Source organism: Diuraphis noxia, unplaced genomic scaffold (genome assembly GCF_037042655.1).
Source record: "Diuraphis noxia isolate RWA-SAM2 unplaced genomic scaffold, SU_Dnox_SAM2 contig0002, whole genome shotgun sequence".
Taxonomy (NCBI): Eukaryota; Metazoa; Arthropoda; class Insecta; order Hemiptera; family Aphididae; genus Diuraphis; species Diuraphis noxia.
In genome coordinates, this window is record NW_028301712.1 from 25,383,489 (window position 1) to 25,399,463 (window position 15,975).

The 15,975-nt window shown below is 26.5% G+C and overlaps 2 protein-coding genes across 3 annotated transcripts; both read left to right on the plus strand.

The window, feature by feature from the left end:
* The first annotated feature begins 1,789 nt into the window (after nucleotides 1-1,789).
* Sod2 (superoxide dismutase 2) lies at nucleotides 1,790-5,366 on the plus strand. Of its 2 annotated transcripts, none has more exons than XM_015518921.2 (5): nucleotides 1,790-2,145; nucleotides 2,376-2,569; nucleotides 2,634-2,747; nucleotides 3,433-3,612; nucleotides 5,076-5,366. In XM_015518921.2, the coding sequence occupies exons 1-5, from the start codon at nucleotides 2,111-2,113 to the stop codon at nucleotides 5,219-5,221; spliced, it is 669 nt and encodes a 222-aa protein (XP_015374407.2). In that variant the 5' UTR covers nucleotides 1,790-2,110; the 3' UTR covers nucleotides 5,222-5,366. The 2 variants fall into 2 exon arrangements, with proteins under 2 accessions (XP_015374407.2, XP_089077483.1); XM_089221357.1 differs by having other exon boundaries at nucleotides 1,790-1,932.
* A 7,188-nt stretch (nucleotides 5,367-12,554) lies between these two features.
* Nucleotides 12,555-13,156, plus strand: LOC107169240 (uncharacterized). Its single transcript, XM_015518917.2, has 2 exons — nucleotides 12,555-12,731; nucleotides 12,872-13,156. Exons 1-2 carry the CDS (start codon nucleotides 12,555-12,557, stop codon nucleotides 13,154-13,156), a joined length of 462 nt encoding a protein of 153 aa, XP_015374403.2.
* Nucleotides 13,157-15,975: the final 2,819 nt, after the last annotated feature.

Here is a 15,975-nt window from a genome sequence, read left to right on the forward strand (position 1 = left end):
GGGACTTAAGCTCTCCTCGCAATAGGCTATAATATAAGTACAAGTATTAGTACTAATTAGGTACTAGATTTTGAACCGGGGGGACTTGACCAAAATTTGAGGGAACTAAATTCCCCGAAGCCCCCTATTTGCGCCAATGCTTATATTTCGTACATTTATCGGGTACTCCAATATGTTGAAACAGAAATGTCTTAGAACATAAGCGTTTCAACGATCCGAGATTCAAGCTAACCTCCCTCCCAAATTTTAACTTTCAGAAAGATACCTTGAAAAACTAAAAGAAAATTTTAGATCCATTATTTTAGATTCTGAGCGTAGGGTGGGTATTGATCTAACAATGATATGTGCATGTTTATTTTTAATTTAATTTAATTTTTTTCAGTCGAAATAATTTTGTGATTTATTATAACTTAACTTTTCCGGTAAGAAAATGAATTTAGATGGAAATTATTATTTTTGCTATATTCAGTAAATTATTAGGAGAAGAAAACTATTTTGCTATTTGGGAGATTATGAAGAAGATTTGGAAACCCCCTAGAAAGAGTAAAATGTTTTGGTCTGTTTATAAAAAGATTTTTGAGAAAAAAGTTAACACCGAAAGGTTATTAAGACAAAAAAATCTCAGATTACAATCCAAAATAAAGGCATTAAATACCCTGATTGATAATTTACAAGCCGAAAACAATGTTACAGCCAATTGCTCCAATATTTTGACGATAACTTGCGACAAAACCTACAACTATCTACATCTTAATAATACATAACATCACAAAATTCATTTAGGACAAATTTTGTTAAGACAACACAAAATAAACTTTTATTTAATTTTCTGTTAGTATGCTTTATTAAGAAAACGTTACCCTTCATTAAATTCAATTTGATTATTCAGAGCTTATAATTTGCTCTGTTGAGTCTGTTGTAAGGTAGAGACAAATGTATACTGGTGTCCTCTTAACTATAATTCTCTGCTATGGTTCTTTAATTCAGGGGTGAGCAAATATGCATCCTGTCTCCTGTGTACTTTTTATTCTGATTTGAGCTACATTTTCTATATGAAGCATATAAACCATAATAATATACTGGCAGTGCCTATAGACTAAGTTAAAGATTATAATGTATATAAATATTTAAATAAAATCTCTCGCTTATGACGCTTATGTTTTAAAGTATTAATCGGGGTATTAATGTATTTATTTATTTTTTATTATTATTGTGAATAGCATAAAACATATTAGTATTAAGTGGTATAACTTATATTTAATATTTAGTTAGGTATTTGTTATAAAACTACAAAATATTATATAGAAAAGTTTATAAAATGTTAATTTTTAAATAACAAATAAAAGATTAAACGATAATGCACAATTTTATTTTTTACTTACTAATAAGTAATATCGATTAACGAATTAGCTATAACTAAAATAGACAATATAATATATATATGACAATTATATGTACTAATATCACAGATTATATTATATTTATATAATCTGTGCTAATATATCATAGCTTAATATGGACAGTTTGTTGTATTGTACAGTGTCCTAAAAATGATTATGTAGTAATGTACAGTAAAATAGACAGAAATATAACGACTTCAATAATAATATTATACCTAGGTACCTAGTTATTTAAGTTATTGGTAATTTGGTACAAAAATAAAATATTTCAAAGACTAATTAATATATTTTTGCTTACCAATGTCTTTGGTATTTCTAACATAGCGCTTTCTCTCTCGCACATATCTTTGATTTACATATATCTCTCCGCGGTCCATTCTTTATAATATTCTTTTATTTATCTTTTCTGTGATAGCCGATAGGACTATGGTGTAAAAGTACGGACTACGGACTAGTGTAATATTTTTTTCATTGAACGTTTGATCTTCATTTTTCCGGCTTTCCGACTTCCGTGTTTCCTATTATTTTGCAGGTATTCTGATACAATCCTGCAACAGCTTTTATAACGATATTTCATATATTTTATACTTCAGTTCAACCGCTTATATACGTACACATATAATTATAATTTATATTACTTACACACAGGCCAACACTTTATTTATTTATATATTTTCTGAAAACGCCTGTGTCCAATTATTTTGTAAAAAATGTCTGCTAAAATTGTTCAAAATTTGTTGAAAAGGTACTGTATGAAAGTTAATCCTTAAGAAGTTTTTGTTATATTTGACACTTATCTAATAAGGAGAAATTACCATAATATTATATTTATTATTTAATATAATTTTTCTTACACTTACGCCAGTGTTTTAAATTAAACATTAGAAGAGTTTTCATTAAAATGATGATTTATTATTCATCAAAAGATAACTTGAATTTTTTTTATGGTTAAGATGATTTTTTAAATTTTTTCAGTGCTCCATTCAACCGCCTGTATATGTCCCAAATAAGAAGTAAGGCAACATTACCTTCTTTAAACTTTGAATACAAAGATTTGGAACCAATCATATCACGCGATATCATGGAAATTCATCACCAAAAACATCACAACACTTACGTTGTAAATTATAATAATGCATTAGAAAAATTACAGACTGCTGTAGAAAAAGGTTATGTACATTTTTATTTAGTGATTATATTGGTAAATAATTAAAATTGTTTTTTTTTTTATAGATGATACAGCAACAATCATAGGCTTGTCGCCGGCACTTAAGTTCAATGGTGGTGGTCATATTAATCATTCCATTTTCTGGGATACCCTTACTCCGCATTCAACTAAACCTTCTGGTAAAATTTTAATTTTTGAAGATATTTTAAAATTGTAAGACATAGAGTTTATTCAATAATAATTTCATGTACTTAACAAATTGTGTATAATTCAATTATTACACAAGAGTTAACTACAACTATAGTTTGACACAAATTTTGAAATTTAGTAGGTTATTAATAAATTATTGACTGCCATTTCTATCGATTAATAAGCATTTTACTTATGTTAAATTATTTTGATAGTATTGTTAAACTCAATCATTGATAAATTTTGTTAATTACATGTTGTTGATGTCTTGCAAAAAGTGGTTAATTTTTAAATTTGTATAATTACTGTTGAAATAGTGTAAACAATACACTTAGTTTATTTAATATATTATATTAGTTTTTACACACTCTATGATTTAAGTTTATATATATACATTGACATAATAATCAATTAATGTTTAGATGACATATTTTGATTATGAGTGTCAGCCATACCCACTCAACAAACTATAAAATTGGTTTTCATTTGGTTGTTTTTTATGTTTTTATGAGATAGCATAGTAACTTGACAAATCATATTTGAAATGGAAACTTGTTTTTTTCTGACTTACCTTATTATTTGATTTATATTTTGTACCTAATCATTTTATGAATATAAAAAATATTTGTTATATTTAATATAACAAATATATATAATAATATATCTAAATTTTAGATGATTTGAACAAGGCTTTAATCCAAAGCTTTGGTTCATTTGATGATTTTAAGAAACAACTAGCTACAGCTTCTATTGCTGTTCAAGGATCAGGATGGGGTTGGTTAGGGTTTAATCCTCAAACCAAGAAGTTGACTATCGTTAGTTGTGCAAACCAAGATCCACTGTTCCCAACTACTGGTAAGATTATATAATCATTAAGCACTATTTTTATTATTGTGTAAAAATATCATTCTGGTTTTCATCATCTATTCACTCATAACATCAATGATCTACCCACAATTTACTATTTTAAATCATGAATGTATCTATTTGGTAAAACCCTCAAAATAAACTAATTTACCCGCTAATTTATTAAATCTTAAAAATTTATGGCACCCATATAAAACTTACTATTACTACAATTTTATGATAGGTATAATATGTATTTTTATAACCAAACATTTAAATCAATAATTTAAACACCTTACTGTAATTACACAATATATTACCTTTTTTCTGAGCTATAATGAACTTGGATATCCCTCAATTAATTTATTTTTGTCAACAGTTATTATTCATATTTTTGTTATTGTCCGAAAAATAGATATTACCTAATAAGATCATTTATATTTTTTTTATTTTAATTTAATTTTAATCAATTATCAGAGATAGGACTTTGATGTATTTTGCGTTTTTTTTCTACTACTGCTGTAGAATTTCAACCAAATTAAATGTAAAATCCATTATTCAACAATTTAGGATATATTTATATATATATATATATATTGCTTAAAATCTTAAGGAATTTTTAGACTATTTTTGTGTGTTTTTCAATCATAAAGATTCTATCTCAATCATTAACAAATATGTTAGACCCGGTTCTATTTATTTTTTCTGTTATCTATTATATAAATGTAAAATTAGAGTCTATTACTTAGATCAGTGTGATTCTCAATTATTGTTATCATGTGGCAATTAAAGGTGGATAAGGAAACTATGAGCATTAATGATTTCTGGCCATATAGCCTACACTATAATTTGTACTATTTCATTGCTTTATTTTTTTACTTTTAGTGATAGAATTAATATTTCACATTTTTGTAAAGGTGAAGAGTATTATGTTTAATCTTTGTATAATTGGATATTGCCTTAACGACCCCAAAAAGTAACACATTTAGCTAAATGATGAAACACATCATAAAACGTTTTAAGCAAAATAAATTCAAGAAGACTATTAAATAAAAAACATTTTCATGTATTAGATTTCAAAAAATATAAAAATTTAGATATTCAGGTATAAAAAACACATACTTAATTTCTGAACTATTCTATTCAAATTAAATTAGGTAGTATTTACTTTATCAATTTAGTTAAACTAGTATTCAGAATAGTACGTATAATCATGTGACGTGTATCAAATCTATTAATATGTGTTTAGAATTTGATTTAGTAATGTGTGGTACCTATTAATAGAATGTTTTCTGGAAACCATTGTCTTATTAAATTAATTTTTGATGAATATTATATCCATTATAATATTTTGTATATATGGGTAGCTGCACAAATAAAAAATCAGAGTGATGTGAAGTAATTAAAAATTGTTAACGGTACCCATTACAGCAATGTTTAAATACTAAATTTTATTTGTTTTTTGTGAACAGGACTAATTCCTTTGTTTGGGATTGATGTCTGGGAACATGCTTACTACTTGCAGTATAAAAATGTACGTGCTGATTACGTCAACGCAATTTTTGAAGTTGTTAATTGGGATGCTGTGTCCAAACGTTTTTCTGAAGCTTTGGTTTAATAATATAATAACTATTTAAACTTGCTAGTTTTTATCAAAAATATAATTTAGTTTAAGCAGTTAAATATTTTATAGATTTTTATGTATTCCTGTAAACTTTGTTGAGTTTTTATTAAAAAAGTACATTTTGCTCTGTTGTACAGTATGGTTTATAAGTGGGTTATTGTGATAGATGGTATTGAATTTAAATTCAATGATATAATATTATTGCATATAAAAAACGATTCTGAGCCCAAACGATTTGTCAGTCTAGCATATTTTATAGTTTTATACTATATTAATTATATTGCTATTATTAAAAAAAAAATTTAAGTACCTTTAAATAAATTTCAAATTAATCAAATCCGATTGATTATGTACCCGATTCATTTAGTCGTTCATAGTAGGTATACAATTTATTATAAAGTACAAGTCATTTATAACATAAAATATTACAATTAGAATATAAAGTATACTCTAGAAATTTTAAGTATCCACAAATGATATTTTTAAATTACATTAATATTACTAAAATGGTTATTCTTGGTTATTTAATAATATGTCATTTCATCCAAATTTTATCTTAAAATAACTATAAAAAAAATCTATTCTTGTATAGGTTTTAATTTTTTTTTTTTGCCACATAAATAACTTCTTAAGTGGAATCTTGTTTTAAACTTTTAATCCTTAGCTATTAAAGTTTTATACATTTTTATCTACGAAAAAATTTGAAAATTTTCAATTCAATACATTTTGTCAAAATTTGAACTTTAAATGGATGTAAAAAAAAAAACCTTGCCTATATATTTTTAATATTTTCCAACTGCTATCATATCAACTTATATATATATATATAACCTTGTATTAATTTTTTGACTAAATGAATAAAATTTTATTGACATTTATATAGATAAAAAAATAAAAAAAACGGAAAATTTCAAATGTCTGTAAATAATTTGAAAATGTAATCAAGTTAGTAATTGATAACATAAACATTTTGTGTGAATTTCAAATTTGTACAGTTATTCACTATTGAATAACAATAAAATAAGAATATTGGTACAAGAAAAATTGAGTGAATTATGTTGTAATTCCAATGCTCATAAAAATTTGATTTGATTTTCCGGTAGACATTTTTTATTTGATAAAAATCATAGAGAACTTTGTATTGAATTCTCAAACCTTAGATTTAAAAAGATAAATTTTTATGAATTTCTAATTCAAAATAAATTGTAAATTTTCGTGGTTTTTACGTATTTTGTATGTAGATATTTGCAAATAAGCTAAGCAAATACCATAAATTTAAAATCTAAATTGTTTAATATTTCTAATCAATGATTATAATCATTTTTACCATTAATTGGTAAGCATTAAAAATGAATGTTCATTCATTAATTTATTCATGAACATTACTGGGAATTAAATAGGCCATATCTGCTTATAAACTTCGGGGAGGAATGATAGGAAATAATTCCCAGCTTTATGTATCCCGCGTATGTCATATTATGGTTTTTGATGAGATTCAAATCACACAGTCAGATCCGTTACTAGAACCAATAATAGCGTGCCTATCAGAAAACCAAATTTGCGCCCCCTTCCCTGACATCCAATAGATAAAAAAAATCTGTAGTTTATTTTTAGTGTAATTGGATGTGCATTGGAGCTTAGTAACCTATCGACATTTAAGATTTTTTTTTATGTGTGTTTTGCATACTTTGTAAGAATTAAAGACAAACTGTTTTGAAGTTATCAGAGAAAAACCGATAGGTGCAGACCAGTTACTACACCATACATGTTTTGGCACTCGTCGCCGTCGCTCCGCTCCACAAATCTAAAATATCCTATTTTAATACTTAAATATATAATAGTAATGGTAATAATAAATAAAATAATATTTTTTTTATATAAGTGATATCGAAAAAATAAAAACGATATTGCGCAGACAAAATTCTCCTTTTTATGAGGTGAAAATTTCGTTTCTTAGTTATAACTATAGGTTTCTCGGTTCTTTCCTGCGCGAAACAGTTTTTGAAATGTTACACACTTGTAAGACGGAGACAACACACGCGGGTGTAACGTCCTCTTAAAAAAAACATCAAAAAAATTGAAAACATCTAATGGCTATTATAAATAGTGTAACTTTACGGTTACAATGTTACATGTTTATATATTTTTTTGATATAGTTAAAAAACTTGTTGGAAATCTTCTATTTTTATTTTGACTTCATAAAGATACCAACTAGATTCATCTTTATGCCAGAAAAGACGCTGATGTCGAGAATTTAAGTATTTTTGCTATCCCAAATGCTGATGACTGACAGAAAAAAAGCATCTATATGTAAAATCAATACATTCATTCGCAGAAGACGCAGATTCGCTATACGCTCAGAATCTAAAACCATCTCACTTGATTAAGCTTCAGATACGCTACTAATATAGGTACTTAGTGAAAAACAAAATCGTTTCATCTAAATTTAAATATTTTAAATTAATATCTAATTTTCGTAGAGTTATAACGTTATAAGTTACAAGTTTATAGACAAGTAATAAGTATTTTCAAAAAGAAATGTTTTGGAGTGTTTTATTATTAATATATATTATATAAATAAGTTACTCGTTACTCCAATGTTCCATAATAAAAATAGGAAAAATAAAATAAAATTTACAGATTAAAAGAGTGCGTTATGTTAAAAAAAAAGTATAATAAATAACTTAAATTCAAACTTTAACAGTTTAAATAAAATTATAATCATTTAAATGAGCGCCGGCTTTAACTAAACTAGAAATTATCATATACAGGATTTACCCATTGTGATATCTCCTGAAATAATGGAGATATCGAATTATGGTTTTGTAATAATAGACTCACAGGGATCAGAACAACTATTATTTCATATTTTAATTTATTTTATATTGGTAAAAAAGTTAAAAAATATATTTTTTTATTTAATATTTCCAAAAAAATCAACTATAGCCATTTTGTAGAGTTTATTTTTCTGAAATATATTGACGTTTCAAAATTTTATTTTCATTAATTTCTTGATTTTTTAGTTTCGAGAAAAATTGCAAATTACCTATTATTTATTTAACACCGTAGTGTTAAGTGTTATCAAACATGTAACACGCTGCGCCCGCGCATTCTTGTACGGCCGGCATAACACTTCCAGTATGCCTAGTTAAAATCATATTTTATTTCTTCAAAACTAGAAAGAATATTAAAAACCACGAAATTAGTGAAAATTAAATTTTGAAACGTCAACATTTTCAGAAAAATAAACTCTACAAAATGGCTAGTCAAGTTTTTTTGGAAATAATTAAATAAAAAAATAAATTTTTTTATTTTTTATCAAAACTTTTAGATTTGATTTAAAAATGAAATAATTGTAGTTCTTATCCCTACGCGTCTTATAACAAAACCAGAATTTTGATATCTCCATTATTTCGTGAGGTATCACTATTGATAAATCCTCGCGGGACACCCTGTATAGATCAAATCGCACAAATTAAAAATACGATTACTACCTATGATAGTATATATAATTAATATTATCTAAATTCTAAACCTTTATAGGTTTAGGGCGTTTAGGCTATAGGTCGCATACCTGTTATTACTTATTGAACTTACAATTCCCTCATTTCATAGACCAGCGACAAGCCGACAACTTTTCTTTTAATCGCATATAATGTCTTGTAAGTAGTAATATACTAATATATATATATATATATACATATATATGCATATTAAAGCAGTTATTTGCTTAATTTTATCCGATACCTACGAAAAATCAATACCTACCTACATACCAATCCAATGCAGTTATCGTGAATATTAGTATATTATATATTTATATATATATGTATATTGTATACCTATTATACCTACCATAGTATTGTGGTGGCACCGTGTGTCGGCCCAAACGAATGTCGAGTAATTTTGTTGGTAAAATGATCGAGAATATCCCAAGGGCACCATTATCAAAATTAAGAAGAGATGTTCGGTTGAAAACCTATAGCCAACCGTACTATACTTATAAGTTCATCGATCATTATTATTATTCTTTAACATTATTATATTATACACAGACGCACGCTATATATCGTATAGACTATACATATCTAATAGCTAACATAGGTATATTGGTATATACATATAGGTCTACGCTTATACGTCAATATAAAAGTTTGTTGGATAAAATACCTTAGTAAAGTATAGAGATGATATTATTATGAGTATGTTATTAAAACTTTTTACAACTGTCCATTATAGAAAAGATTGCAAGAGTGTGTGGATTTCGAATGTATTTTTATATGCGTATCTTGATCGATATTACTTTTTCGTAAAAATATTTTATTATAAAATTTTGTCCGTAACGATCAAACGATACATTTTAAAAGTTATTTGCAACATTTTCACGTAGCGATTTTATATAGTTAATTGTGTTTCCATATATATATATAGATATATAATATATATTACCTGAATATTATACAGTAGCAATGCAGATACCTATAGGGCATAGGCTATAATAACTATTATAACTATACCAGTGTTTTAGTTTATAACATACCTACATTATTATAGCATTTGGCATTTTAATTTCGATTTTAATATTGTTATAATAATGTATTTAAATTTTTTGAAATAATTTATAATTGTATACCATACTATTATATTCAGTCAGTCATTTAGTGATTTCAATGTTGTTTGCCAACAACTGAAAGACATTATTATTATATTTCTCACCTCCTGCGTGCATGGTACAATAAGACATGTACCTTTACTCTAAACTTTAGAGTCTAAAGTATTTGATTTCCAATATTAAATGACAAACCAAAATACCAGATGAATTAGTTGGTTCTGACTTTTTATCTGTAAAAACATAAATTAATTGTGTATCACAAATACCGGAACACGTATAGAAACAAGAACATTCCAAAGTTAAGTTCCTGTACGAATATCTATAAAAGAACATCAGCCTCACTTTTTAAGGATATGGAAGCCTTCAAATTTTTAGCGCATACATTTATCTCCCACAAAAAACTTTCACGGTCTCGTGACATACCTACTCAGATTTTATAATTTTTAATTTTTATATTTTGAAAAATGAAGATATTTACTTGCGATCTACCAACATTTACATTTTTAGTAAAAATTGTTTAAAATGATATTCAATTTTACTAGAACAATCCATTTTATATTATTGAGCTAAACATAGCTACAATAATAATTAAAAAAATTGCATTTTATTTTATACATAAAAAAAATGTAGTATTATATTGTTTAAAGACTATTTATAGCATGTACCTACTCAAATCAGTATAATATATTAATACTTAAAAATTAATCAACGTAGAAGTAATTAATAGTTATGGATTTTACGGATAAAGTACCATGAATTGTTAGGTTTTATTTTTTTTTCAGTTGAATTAGAAGAATTTTTATTTAAAAATGTTTTTTTTTTTAATTATTTTTCTCATGATTACAAGTAAAATCTCTTTTGAAACTTAAAATGCATTCATCATAAAATAAAATAGGAACTTATTTATAAATTATTTATAAATATATGCAATATATTAATTTCTTGAATATTATAGTATAGCAGCAAAACTCATAAAAAGGAAAATTAAAATGTTTTTAATTCTATACTGATATTATGCTTTTTTAAATTACATACGAAAGAATTTATTCAATCAATAAGTACAATTTTAAACAAAGATAGGTACCACATATAGGTAGTTAAATTATATGATTTTTGTTTTTGCATAATTTTATTTTTATTCAACATTCACTTGCATCGGATAAAACTTCGAGAAAATTTAATTTTAACATTACTTATTTATTGAGCATTAACCCAACCACGAACAGTCTAAAACATGATTTTAGATATGCTCAAAAAATTGTATAATTTATAATAACAACTGTGGTTATTTAATATTCCTTTAACTCAGTTTTAATTTTTGTAGGTAAGTAATAATTTTTGGTAATCGAACATTAATTATTTTTCAACATAAATGGTTAAAAAAAAATGTGGAACACACAACTTGTTGAAATATATATAAGTACTAATTAACAATATAACATATTATATTATGATTATACCATACTGAATATTCATTAAATTATATTATTGTTGTTGTACATAAATATAAGTCATGCGGAGTTATGTTTCAATAACAGGGTTGAAATATCACTCGTATGTTGTTGACTTATTGTTATTGCAATATTATAGCTGTATGTACCTTATTACCTATCTGTTGTTCGTATTTTTAATATTTTTGTTTAAATATTATTTTAACAGTTAAACATTATATCTGCAGCGTGTTATTTTATCTGGATAGGTATACTTGGCGTAGATTCACATTTCATTTCCATCACACGTAACCACCCGAGATTGTGAATTGTGAAAGCTATACGTTTTAGAGATGAATGCACGTCGTAAAATATATACATTACGCGCTTAATACAAATCATGTAAAATATATTACAATAAACTATTATGCACTTGCATTATTGTTCATATTGGTATAAGAGATTAACTAATCGGAAAATCGATCGCATTAAAAATTGTGTGGATATTTAAATTCAATATAAATATTATGATTTATGATGGAAAAAAAAAATAATTTTGCATGTGATGATTATACTATATAGATAGGAAATTTGAAAAACAGAATCAAGGAAGTTGCAGCAATCGAATATGGGTATTTTTCCCTTAACGGTTAAAATAATTATACAACATCTGTGTTATTTTACCTGGATAATAATTGATTTCTATATAGTGACGACAATTTTATGAAAAATAAATGTGGATTCATATTTTTTCATTTAAAACAACTGTCTATAATTCACATTTACAAACAATTGGATTAAGAAAATCCTATTACCCAACGGAGTAAACCTATGACTGTGGTTTAAGTATGGTGTTGCTAATTTAAAAATGAGTGTTCAAAATAGTTGGAAGTAAGGGGGACAATACTACAATGGGTTGTTTAGAGTCAATCTGTTTAAATAAATTAAACCGGAGTACCCTAATTTACAGTCATAGACTACAATTTTTTTATTGGTTATTATTTAAACTGATACCTATATACTGTATTAGTTATATTAACATGACAGAAAAGGCTTACCATTCCGTGTTCCCTTAATCTAATATAATTTAGTATCGAAATAAAATAAAAATAAAAATAATATTTTATAATAAATTGATAGTATATTGGCTCCTATAAAATTCTATAAATATTTCATAGAGTGTTTATTAATTCAATAGTATAGTGTTAAAGGAGAAAAAATTTGAAGTTGTTTTCGAGAACAAAGAATTTGATTTGTAATATCGTTAATTAAACGGGTTAGAAAATGAATGTGTATGCCAACAAAAGCGTACTTATTAATAATTGGTATGAAGATAAATACGGTACATTACCGTCAAAAAATGAAAGTAATTGGGATTCAACTTATCAAAGAGATTATCGCGAACGAGTTTTACCTATCCGAGATAACAGGGTGATGCGGAATATAAGAGAAAGGGCATCGGTAATTATTGCAAAGTATATTATATTGCAGGGCATAATATTTTACTCATCAAGTCATTGATCAAGATTAAATAAAATTTGAAAACATTTACCAACCGAATTTCAAATATACATATAACTGGTATTTAATTATACATTTAGGGAATGCCAATTAATTTATTCCGTGAACACGGTGTCCACAACGCCTACAATAAAAATTTGAGTTCCCTGTACGATATAAATTGCATGGCTGTTTACAATCCACCATTATACAGACGTTACAAATCACGGTCTGAACTCTGGAAACCTGAACAAGATTTCACAGCAAATTATGGACCAGGACGGAATGAATTGTTGAAAAAAAAACAGACATCTTGGAACAATGTTATAAAGGAATCCATACCTAATACAGAATATCAGTATAGATATATACAATTAGATAGATGAAAATATTGAAGTCGCACAAATCGTACCTATTTAAAAATAAAGAATTTTATATTAATATGTTGAATTATAATAAGATACACTTAGCTTACTGTATTATGTAGTGACGTAGCCAAGATTAGGAAATTAAGGAGGGGGTGCATAGGCGCACATAGGGGGGTGCTTGGGGGTGCTTAGCACTCCCAGGTTTAAAATTAGCACCGCATAAACTATTTAAAATATTTATTACATAGTCATATCTTTTGAAATATTATTATATAAATCTGTTTATGTATATCAGGATATTTTGAAAATATCAACAGTTAGTTTATCAGCAGAAATGATGGTTTTAATGAATAGTCTACCAGCCAGCTTTATAATATATGAAGGCATGAAAAATCAATGTTATAAAAGTTCGTTTCCAAATGTCTGTATGCTATTGGGAATAACAATTCCAATTTCTTCGTCAACGTGTGAACGCTCCTTCTCAGCTATGCGTAGATTGAAAAACTGGTTACGCACCAATATGGGCCAAGAAAGATAGAAAGATTTACCAAGCTATCTACGCTTAGCATTGAGAGTGATCTTACCAATAAAATAGAAGGGGAAATTATATTGCAAACATTTGCAATATCAAACAGAAAATTAAATCTTGTCTAACATTAATAATTAATGATTACATGTTATTATAACTTGTAATATAATTACAAAATATTTATTTTTATTTTTAATAAAATTTATAATTATTGCAATGCAATTATTATAGTATTAGGGTGGTGTAGTGGGGGGCTTCGCTCCCCACGGGTCTGTGTACTATAAATTATTTCAGCACCCCCTAAATTCACACCCTATGTGCGCCTATGAGGGGGTGTTAATTATAAATTAAGCCAAGTTCTTTACAGTTTTCGGATATAATAGTAATATAAAACATACATTTATAGGGAAAATTTCAATTATGAGAGGAAGGTAGGTTAAACACCCAAAACCCCCATATCTACGCCTCTGAATATATAATATATATTATACAAGTGATTATGATAAGTATTATATCATACGAGAAAGTCGTATATATAGATATCAAAATTTAGTAAATTTATAATATTGTTAAGAACTTTTTTAATAAACCAATTTTTTTGAAGCACAACTACAAGTTTAAGCCTACTAAAAATACGACACTGTGCACGCTAGTCGATTCAGAGATCACATTTTTCAATAAATTTATTTCACCAGCTAAGTATGTAGTTATCAAGTTGTTGACATATACTACGAAGTAGGTAGGTACTCCCAGACACACCCTTAGCGTTGTTATGAGAGGTTCACGCGTCTCTCATAATTTCTTTATGCAGCTGCGAAACAACTCGTAACGACTTTAAAACAACTATTTTAGCTTACTATACTAAAAACCCATAGTTACCTACCAGTAAGTTTGAAAAGAGCATGTAGGTACTAGTAGCCCCAGTTCCACTCGATTTATATATACGACATTATATTATATAGTATACGATATTTCAATTTAAAAATCGCACGACTTATTATAAAAAATTTAGCACAATATCTTTTTTTTTTTTTAGAGTCAATCGGCTACGGTAATCAATTATAAAAAGTACAGCTTACAGCTGTATTATCATAATTGTGCTTTTATTTTTATGAAATAATGGTTGTTACCTACAGTTAGGTATGTATTATTAATCCAGTGTTAGTGAGTTGCGGCCCAATCCCTAAATGATATTCGAGTTGCAGCCCGAGTTTATGAGAGGTACGTACGAGTTGCGGCCATACAATAATGTATATAATACAGATACATATATATTATGTATTAATATAGTATATAAATTAGTAATGTAATGTATATTCGAATTCAAATAGTTCTATCGTATATAATTCGAATATTCGAACATTCGAATATCAGTACCGACAGTACCTATTCCGAGTATTCGATGCTACAATAGGCACTTAATTTGTTTTATTCGTTTTTCATGGCAAGCTTTTTATACTATTTATTATTATAATTATAACTAATTGTAAGTCAATGATTAATCGACCTAAATACGAAAATAGTTCTTATCTTGCTGGTATCTGTTCGTAGTTACCATTTATTTATTTATTATTTTTTTGTTGTAACTTATACATTATTATTAATAATAATTTAATTATAATATTCCAGTATTTTTCACAATTTTTATTTTTGTATTTTAATAAATTGCCCTGTCAAATAGTAAATATCACTGGCTTCGAATCCACTTCTCACAGGCCTTTATGCGCCATATAATATTATTTATTATTAAACTTTTTTTTTTTTTTTTTTAAATGAGCAACAATAAAGGTTATTGGCCTTTAACATTAATATTTTTTTACACAAGAACGAATCATTAACAATAATATATACAAAACAATGGTAATAATATGAACAAAAAAGATTGCGATATATCTAGGTTAAATAATTTGATATAGTTTAGTTTGTTTTAAATAACTGATGAATTTTTCAATGTTGCTTGGCTGGGGACTTAGGGCTTCTTCCAGATTGTCTTCTATGTTGAGCTTGGTTCTGATGTCGGTGAATTTACGGCAGTGGCATATTAGATGTTCAACCGTGGAAGTTTCACCGCAAGTTTTACATTGGTCAATAAACGTTTTATGTTGCGCGAAAACTTAAACGAATAATTTTCGTTACGTATTGTATTGTAGCATCGAATACTGATATTCGAATGTTCGAATAATTCCCATCACTATTATAAACAACACAATATTACGTATTTTCTAGTATAAATTGTCGTACTAATATTAATATTTGCCTTGAAAAAAATAAAAGTATTCATATATTAATAATATTTTTTTTGTCTGAC

Bases quoted from the DNA above. Each gene is read 5' to 3' on its own strand.
- Sod2 (XM_015518921.2), top strand. From the start codon at position 2,111: ATGTCTGCTAAAATTGTTCAAAATTTGTTGAAAAG. The intron at 2,146-2,375 runs GTACTGTATGAA...AAATTTTTTCAG, and splicing joins GTTCAAAATTTGTTGAAAAG to TGCTCCATTCAACCGCCTGT. The intron at 2,570-2,633 runs GTTATGTACATT...TTTTTTTTATAG, and splicing joins ACAGACTGCTGTAGAAAAAG to ATGATACAGCAACAATCATA.
- LOC107169240 (XM_015518917.2), top strand. From the start codon at position 12,555: ATGAATGTGTATGCCAACAAAAGCGTACTTATTAATAATTGGTATGAA. The intron at 12,732-12,871 runs GTAATTATTGCA...TTATACATTTAG, and splicing joins ATATAAGAGAAAGGGCATCG to GGAATGCCAATTAATTTATT.